Source organism: Eulemur rufifrons, chromosome 7 (genome assembly GCF_041146395.1).
Source record: "Eulemur rufifrons isolate Redbay chromosome 7, OSU_ERuf_1, whole genome shotgun sequence".
NCBI lineage: Eukaryota > Metazoa > Chordata > Mammalia > Primates > Lemuridae > Eulemur > Eulemur rufifrons.
In genome coordinates this window covers 46,120,567-46,130,150 of record NC_090989.1, presented here as the reverse complement: position 1 = coordinate 46,130,150, position 9,584 = coordinate 46,120,567, and the positions used below count along the sequence as shown (strand labels likewise).

The 9,584-nt window shown below is 39.2% G+C and overlaps 1 protein-coding gene across 2 annotated transcripts in view; it reads right to left on the bottom strand.

The window, feature by feature from the left end:
* Nucleotides 1–2,890: 2,890 nt before the first annotated feature.
* CMSS1 (cms1 ribosomal small subunit homolog) overlaps nucleotides 2,891–9,584 on the bottom strand; it is a 341,998-nt gene continuing 335,304 nt past the window's right edge. For both annotated transcript variants that reach the window (XM_069472534.1, XM_069472536.1), the window contains exons 7-10: nucleotides 9,120–9,180; nucleotides 8,573–8,660; nucleotides 4,605–4,693; nucleotides 2,891–3,154 (exon numbers count right to left, since the gene is read on the bottom strand). In XM_069472534.1, coding sequence (XP_069328635.1) covers nucleotides 3,071–3,154; nucleotides 4,605–4,693; nucleotides 8,573–8,660; nucleotides 9,120–9,180 — 322 coding nt within the window. In that variant the 3' untranslated portion in view covers nucleotides 2,891–3,070. The remainder of the gene's footprint in view (nucleotides 3,155–4,604; nucleotides 4,694–8,572; nucleotides 8,661–9,119; nucleotides 9,181–9,584) is intronic.

The window sequence follows — 9,584 nt, the reverse complement described above, 5'->3', positions numbered from 1 at the left end:
TCCCAGTTCAAGTCTGAAGGCCAACAGGCTGCCACAGAACCAGGAAGAGCTGACGTTTCAGTTAGAAGGCAGAATTCTCTAGGGTGGGGCTGTAGGGGGAGGGTCATCCTTTCGTTCCATTCAGCCTTCAACTGACAGGGTGAGGCCCACTCACATTGTGGAGGGGACCAATTTAAATGTTAATCTCATCCAAAAACAGCCTCACAGAAACACCCAGAATGATGTTTGACCGACTGTCTGGGTATCCTGTGGCCAGTCAAGTTGACACATTAAAATTAGCCATCATCAATAAAATTAGCCATTATCAATAAAAATATTTCTAGGGCAATATTCTTGAGAGATAGCCACATATACATTTCACTATAAATATACTTTTATTTATTTTGGATAATATGGGTACTTTTATATTCACCTATTTCTCTTTTCTAAATAAATCTACTTTAAGTGTATAAATATATTTCATCTGCTTTGCTTTTCAATATTTCTAGAACAGGGTTCCTCAACCTCAGCACTATTGACATTTTGGGCCAGATATTTCTTTGTTGTGAAGGCTCTCGAGATCTCCTGTAGGACTGTAGAATATTTAGCCTTATCCCTGGCCTCTATTGCCCCTGTTTGGGAACTACTGATCTAGATTGGTGTCAATATGACAGTTTGTTAACAGCTGTTGTGTTGTGGTATCATTAGAAGTTTCACTGTGATTTTTTTTAAGTGCTTGCCTTCATTTTTCTTTAACCACTGTGTAGATCGCCTTCTCAGGCATTATCAGACATTTTGTGTATTTGGGGTTGCCTTATATTTCATGGTCTTTTCCTATTAACTGTTGGGATGAAAATATACTAAATATGAGCGTAGAATCAGGAAGTGGTTATATTTGTGGGGGGTACAATCACACACACATGCTTATGTACACACATAATGTTCATGATGGTCTCATTTTTTGGTTTTGGCAAGTCAATAGCAGCTTGGCAGACTGGTTTGAATTCTGACAGCACAGATTACAATGTCTTAATTTGCAAAGCTGTCCTCTTATACAATCATGCTCGATGTCTCAGATTAATCTAAGACACGTCACTTGACAGGAAGTTAATGCCTGTATTGGGAAAGTATGTGATCCATTTTCTTACCACTGGCCAAGAACATCTCACTTTTTAGGGTTAAAGGGATGAAAATAATAGGGTTTTTAGCTACAGCTTGAATAAATTTTCATTTTGTAGGGCTGTTTTTTCTTTTCCCTTTAACTTATTGGGTTCTAGTCTGGACCCTGGAGGATGGAATCCATTTCTCTTTCCTCTGTGAGTCTGCGTGTGTGACTTTCAGCCCATGTAGTGCATGAGCAGCAAGTCTCTGGTGTGCAAGAGTGTGTGATTTGCTGGATTTTGGTTTGTTAGCCTGCCAGGCTCATTTAAAATTTCACAAAATTTGAATGTGGAATTTTATATATCAGTAATGGCATCTGTTTGCTGTATATGCCTGAGTCTCCAAACAGACAACTTAGAGTCCTGAAATGAATATGGGAGACCTGGGTTTGACTTCTGGTTTTGCTACTTAAACTAGGGTATGTCCCCACTGAGATTCAGTTTCTTTGTCTATAGTTCCTTGAAGACTATTTCAATGATTAAACATGACAGACTTTATGTAAGTGAAAACTGTAAACACAGTGCTTGGCACAGAGTAGGCAGTTGATCAACATTTTTAAAATGAGTTTAAAAAGCGAATTTGAGTAACAAAATAAAAAACAATACTATTGCATTATAACTCATAGAGTAAAATAAATATCAATGAGTCTTTCTTACAGAGGACTTCCAATTAATAATTGTCGATGGAATGAGGGAAATAGAAAAGTCACTACACACACACTACACTACACACTACAGTAATAACTGTTGCAGGCAAGACCTACCAATGGTTGCTAAAATTAGTGGGCAAAAGTTTGAGGAAAAACAGATATTTGCATAGCTTCAAAGAATCTGCCCCAAGATAAAGGAAATTAATTCCAAAAGGAAACACAGTAACTCTATAGTGGAGAAAATTGGCAGACACCACCTTACGCAGGTGATCAAGGTTGACACCACCAGTAATGAGACATATTAACATTATATACACACTGATATGATGTATATAGAAGGACATATGACTTCTGTGGTATTCTGGCCAAAAAATGTGTAACTTCAATCAAATACAAAATACCTGATGAAACTCTTCAAAAGTATGAAGGTCAGGAAAGACAAGGAAAGAGTGAGGAATTGTCACCATTCTGAGGAAACCAGAGACATGACAACTAAGTGCATTGTGGGATCCTGGAATAGAAAAAGGCATTGCTGAAAAAACTGGTGAAATCCAAATAACGTGTGCAGTTAATTGTATTGTACCAATGTTGATCTATTAGTGTTGATAACTGTATTATGGTTATACAAGATGTTAACATTGGGGATGAAAGGGGAAAGGGATATGGGAATTCTCCATACTATTTTTGCAACTTTTCTGAAAGTCTGAAATTATTTCAAAACAAAAAGTTAAGAAAAAGTAAATGAGTAAGACAGCTGTAGTTATATTGCTGTCTTTTATATGTTTACAAAGTGCCACATACACTTGCAGCTCTTTCCACCACTATCACTGCCCGCTTCCTGCTGGGACCAGGCTTCACAGTTTACACATCTGCTCCACAGGTACCATCCCAGGGAACCCTTGACAAGTCTGTGAGATAGTCCCATTTCACAGCTGGTGAGACTAAGGCTCACAGAGGTAAGAGGCTTGCCTAAGGTCGCCCAGTTATTCTTTCCCTTCTCTTGCACAGTCACATGAGAGGCCAGTGGGAAGGCCACAGAGAAGAACTCACTCTGCTCAACAAACATCACACAGAAGCCAGTGATACTTTATTATACAGGCAGTTGGCAAAAGGACAAAATGAACTTCTGTTAAAGAATGCCCATCAAACATTTCCGGTAGTGCATCTGGTGACGAAGTTAACATAATAAGCTAAAAATTGATATTTACTGACTGTTTGCAATGTGCCAGAGTCACTAAATAAGATGCAAATTGTACTGTGAAATTGAATCTTCATTAGGACTTAGAAAAGGCCCAGCTTCAAAGATTCTGATTTGCACAGACTGAGTACTCCCATTTCCAGAAGTTCAAACACCTCCTTTCTTATCTAAATGAGAGAAAAGAAAAGAAGAAATAAAAAAGATTAAGATCAAGCAAAGATGGTCTTAGTAAATAAATTCAACCATCTGGACTCCCTGGTATTTACACAGCTGTTATGGCCAGAATCAGAGAAGGCAAAAGTCCTAAACCGCATTTGATTCAGAGTTGAAATATTTATATAATTAAAAGAAGAGGTACTATATAAAATATCACTTTCATTAAGATGCCCTTTTTTTGGCAGCCATTCAAAATAAAATGCCATGCAAATGTATTTATTTATTTTAAATGACTCTTGTGTGCTTTCTGTAACCCGGATTATATGCAATATTTCAATATAGGATTTTATTGCCTTAGGATAACTGCTGATAATGACATCAATATAATAAAAATAACTATGGGTGACAAGATTTTTTTGGACACTATTTCTCATTATTATAATTAGAAAACTAGTAGATTAGTCAGATTTAACACATAATAACTGAAGTCATCAAATATGGCCTCATGTACCTGACATCAAATTGATTAAACTAGTTTTTAAAAAACCTGTTAATTCAGGGGACAGAGTGCATGACTCTGTGTGTGAGTGTGCATGTGTGTTTAGGGAACCGAGCAAACTGTCTTTTAACCTGAACTGATATCTGATATAACTCACTGATCAATTATAATCAGATTTGGTCATTCTGGAACTATAGCTCTATGTGGTAAATGAATACATTCGATATGTTTGGAGAAGTAATTCCAAGCATCTTTGATTTAATCCTGGTTGGTGACTGGCAACCTTTTTTTCCCTAACAGCTACTATGAAGCATCAAGACAGATTGAAAAATTAGCCCCATGATAACATGGTGGGTGGCAAAATCAATTTTTCACATTATGAAGATAATGGATTGCTCTCATAAATATATAATGAGCTAATGTTATACCATAAAAGCATTTAATCATTCAATTCTATCCACTGAGATGACAAAAAATTTCCCTACCACACAAAAACATAATATCTTTCTGAATTAAGTCAGTGGGTTTTGGGGACCGTGGAGATGCTGGCAATGAGGCAGGTCTGTGCCTGTGCCCCCCCGACCCCAGCCAGAAGTGCCGTATAAGGATGAAATGCAAAAATGAGTGTGTCCATAAAGCAAGGCACCAGAAAAGTGCTAAGTCCTTCAGATCCTATACTTGACTCAAAGGTCAAGTATAGATGTGGTGCCTAGAGGGGAGAGGCCATTGGTCATTTAATGAGCAATGAAGCTGATTCCTATGGAACATAAGGAAAGGATACAGTTATGTGTAAAAGGATGAGGTGGCCTCTACAATTGTGTTACCTCAGAGTTAAAACATAGAAATCACTTCAAAAGCTAGAATGTGCTGGCGCCCCATGTCAAAGACTTTTATTACTGTGTTTGAACTCAAGTTCAAATTGAAAAAAAAATGATTAAAGGCAACTGCTGGTTACTCGGTACCTCGGGAATGTCCATCATTCTCCTCAACTTCTGATCTCTCCAGTTCCAGTCAAAAACCAGAAACTTTAAGGGGTTCAAATTAAGGCCACCTGAAAGAGACAGGAAGAAAGTTGATGCAGTAAAGACCTTACGACATAAGCTTATTAAAATGATTTTTTATTCTCCTGGTTGCTCTTTGTTTCATTTGCTGTCTTCTCCCCTGGCAACTAATGTCTGCACGTTAAGGCCTGCCCTTCCCTGATGGAAAACAAATGCAGCACTCTGAGTCTTGCTCTTCTAATCTTACTACTGCTTCTGAGGAAAACAGAGCAGCCACTCTTGCTAAGCTCCTCAAATGCTCACGCCCTGGCCAAGGCTCCAGCTTTCATGAAGCACAGAAGGTGCAGTCTCATTTCTGACAGGGATTTGACAGGCTGCATCCTGAAGTTTGGGGCAGTGGCCCTGCAGAGGAGTTGAGTCCATGGAGTCTGCGAGACTCTGAGGAGATGAGTGGGGAGAAGGATGAGGACAGAGCTGGTTGGTTTGTTTTAGGCAGAAAAGGAAGTTAAGACGAATGGACTCTATTCAAATTCAGCTATCCTTTGATGAGGCTGGTAAATCACTTAAGGACTCCATTCCTTCTGTTCTCCTATCTATCTAGAAGACAATTACGCAATGTGCAAGCTGGAGAGGACCTCAGGGATTGTCGGATTAATCCTCAGAGGTCTCAGAGTTGGGCACACAGTCAGTTCTTCCTCTGCTTCAAGCTGTCACCTGTCACACTTGGAAACAGTCTCTGAAGGCTTCCTCTACCTAAAGCACTTCTTGTCATCTTCCCCCTGTGTCTACTAAATATTTTCCTCTCTGCCCCAAATACTTTTTCAGGTTTCATATAATTAAAATGTCTCTTATTTAAAACTCTCTGCAAAATTAAAATAGAAATGGTAAAGACAATGGCTTGACAATCAGTCTTTCCTTAAAAATAACTGCTGGTGGGAGAGTAAACAGGTCCAGGCTCTCTGGGATGAAACAGGGCATTATGTAATAAGAATTTTAAAATGCTTACTATTTGATAAAATAATTTTCCTTCTATGATATATTCCAGTAAAAACATCAGAAACATAAACATAGTCACTTGCAAAGATGATCACTGCAGTATTATTTATAATAGCAAAAAGTTAGAAACAACACATTCTACCATAATAGAATTGCAAAAAAAAAATTTATATATACAAATAAAGGCATAGAAAAAAGGACTGAAAGAAAATATATTCACTGTTAACAAACAAGAGATTATCTCAAAGTGACTTATTTTCTTCCCTGTACCTTTTTGCATTTTTCAAAGGCACATATAGGCAGGCAATCCCCCTTATTATTAAATTAAAACAACATAATTCTGTCTATAATTGTACAGATCCCAATGCCATGGGGTATCTTTTGATGTCTGGAAACTCTTCTTACATATCAAACATATAAACATCTTGTGAAGTCATAAACAGCTACATATAATGAGTTTGTGCCACTGGTGCCACTTTTGTTAGATTTTCTGTTTCTAGAGTGCTGGGACTATTCCCTATAAACACTCTGCATATAGCTTAAACCCTGTGGTTAACGAATATTAAACCATTCATCCAATCAGAATCAGAAGTAAAAGTTATTTTCATTAATGTTATAAAAAATCAACAGCTCCTTAAATGATTTTTCCACATGAAATAAACTTTCACATTGAGTTCTCACAACTCTGTAGAAATCTAATTTTGCTAGTCTGGATAGCCTTGTTTTCTTTCTTCCTCTCTCTTTTAAGTACAGAGAAGAGTGGTCCTGTTTCATGATAGTGTCTGGTGACACACAAGCAAATCTGGATTCCAGTAAGGAAAGAGGTGAATCTTTAGCCAAAAGCTGTAGGAGAGGCAGGGGCCAACCTGAGAGTCCATCTCTGGCCTCTGCTGATGCCCAGCCAATCTCTCCCAAATCTTGTCCCATAGGACTATGGGTGCCTCTCTTCTGTTCCTTAACTTTCTTTTTCTTTTCTTTTGAGACAGATCTCGTTTTGTCGCCCTGGGTAGAGTACAGTGGTGTAATCATAGTTCACAGCGACCTCAAACTCCTGAACTCAAGCAGTCCTCCTGCCTTGGCCTCCCAGAGTGCTAGGATTACAGGTGTGAGCCACCGCTCCCAGCCCTGTTCCTTAACTTTCAATGCCTTCCTATGTCCACAAGACAAAAATCCAAACTCCTCAGCTTACTGTTCGAGGTCCTCCCTGCACAGTCTGCCTTTATTTCCAATTGAATCACCTGCTACTACAGCCCACAAAGTCTCTAAGCAAGAAGTTGGACTCTTTAATAAAAATAATAACTAGTATTTGTTGAGCACTAAGAGTGTGACACTCATTGTGCTGAGCTCTTTATTGGCATCTTATTTTCATAACAATCTTTGAGGTAGGTACCATTACTATCCCTATCATTTGGATATAGAAACAGGCTTAGAAAGGTTAAATAACTTGCGAAGTCCACAAAGCTATTAAGTTGCTGGACCTGAGATTTGAATCTGGGGGTCTGAATTTGCAACAGGGGCTCTTAGTCTCAACACTGTGTTGCCTACTCATTGACTCCTCTTGATGTCCCACATGTCTCTGCCTTCTCTCTTCTCCCATTCATGGATGCTTTCCCTGACTCTCCTGGCCTATTTCAATGCACCCCATACTTCAAAGATTAAAGACCCTTCCCTGCAGATTCAGGCCACCATAACAATCTCTCTCTCACTGCAACTCCTGTAGCACTTCCTACTGCTCATTTGGCTCTTGGCATTCACTGCCTCACGTTGTCAATCTCAATCTATGTACATTTAGCTCTTTGACTGGAGCAGGATCTCCTTGAGGTAGAAAAGGCTCTGGAACCAGGAAGGCCTGGACGGACAGACCTTGGGAGGGGGCCCCTTAACCCTCTGAGCTTCAGTTTTCTCTCAAGAAGTAAGAATGTTAGTCTATAAGGATGCTGTAAATGAGAAATCATATGTAAGGTTGTCTAGTATAGCACTATGTACAAGTAGGAACTCAAAAATCTTTGTTTCCTTTCCTTGTCAGGGGCTGCCAAATTTGTCACTTCTTTGTGTTTGCACAAAACTCTGCATATAGTCGGTTCAATTAACCCTGGATGATTTTCATCTAGAGAAAAACACCAGCATTAGCTTTTGCTTGCTTCCTGGCAAATGACTATCTCTATACTGAGTTACTATATTGATGAATACATTACCTTTAGATATATAAAATAATCCAGGAATAGCTCCAGACAGTTATAAAAGAAAGTTCTATTACTATGTTAAATAAGTAATTTGGGAATGAGTATTAAAAACACATCATTAAATCTGTCTGGTAGGTAGAACAGGTAATAAGATCACTGGCAGCAGGTTAGCAGGTTCTTAGGCTACTGGCTTTGAGAAAGTCAACAAACTATAAAAACCCACTGGTCGATGTTGTCTGGAATACTTTCTGGGTAAAACACTAAAAGAGAACTGCATTTGGGGAGAAATATTCCAGAATATCTGTATTACATCCATAGAAATGGCATTTTTGTTTCAATATGTTTTATATATCAGCCCTCAACCAGAATGGGAGTCCTGGGGAACCAAGACTTCATTAAGTGAGGGGAAATGCTCAACACATCCAGCTTTATAAATTCCCATCCGGCTTTATAAATTCCAGAGGCTGCAAATTGGTGGAATGGAGGCTGCTACGCATCCACTAACCAGCTCATAGCGATTGCAATTTGAATGTGTTTAGGTGGCATATGTACTTCAGTTTGCCACAGTCTTCATCATTCCCTACTGCATTATACTTGCTGCTTGGCTTCAGAGACTAAAGGCTGTTCCCAATTCCTGAATGAACACAGAGGTCTGGTTTCTCAATAGCCCAAATGCAGTTTTTGAGACTCACGTGGGGGTGAGGCAAACTCCCAGCTCTGGGTAAGAGTATCACTGCCTTCTTTTCATACCTTGTTTAATAAGTTCTTTAATTCTCCCTGGAGTTCCTACACCCAGGTGCACCACACGCTTCTCCAGCAATTTTACCTGCTCCTGGACCTATTTCAAGATAGAAGAGAAGAAAGAAAAGAGTCATTAAGAAAGTGCAATCATAGGCCAATTTAGAGCATTTTATTTCAAAGTTAAGAAAGTAAAAAGCAAATGGAGCTACCCTCATTTAGGGTCAACTTCCAGGGCAAAGAAGAACACCTCCCAAGAAAATCAGTAAACTCTCAAAGAATCCAGGGGTCAAACCTCGGGTTCTATATAGGAATGGAGCATGGCGGAGTGACTATTGTTGGTGGGGTGGGCCGGGGGCAGGGGGGGGGGTAGGTATGTGGAGGCACGAAATTCAAAGAAAACCAGAATGGTTGTTAAATATGTCATATAAGGAAGGCACCAAAGAAAACAGTTGCTAAGGAGACTAGGAGAAGAGGGCGAAGGGAAAAGACTGAGGTCTGGGAGTAGCCCTTAGGGGTCACTTATGTCTCCCATCAGGAACCACGGGCCCTTGCTTACCTTTATGTGTTTTGCAAATAATTTCATAACTTTGCTGTCGCCTCTGAATGCTGTCATTGACCTAATGAAAAGAAACAGATTAATGGCTAAGGAAACTCACTCATTCTGGGCCATATCGACTACTCAAGTATTATGTCTAGCTTTCTTCAAAGAATGTATGCAGATGGATGTGTATATATGTGCATATGTATGTGTCTATATACACATACACAAAAAAGTTCTGAGATTTTCAGGTTAGCCTTGCGATGAAAGTGGGGTGGCCTTTTATTCAGGCACATATCTGGGCTGGCTTCTGACTCTCATATACAATGTTAACTGTACTTAGGCTTCCTTCGTCATTGAAACACATGGATCTGCCCTTCACTTACAATACACAATTCCTGCATGTCGGGTTCTTGGCAGAGAATTTCTCTTCCACCTCTGCAGTGTGGTTCTCATACAAAATTTGGTTGCAAGAGATCCCTT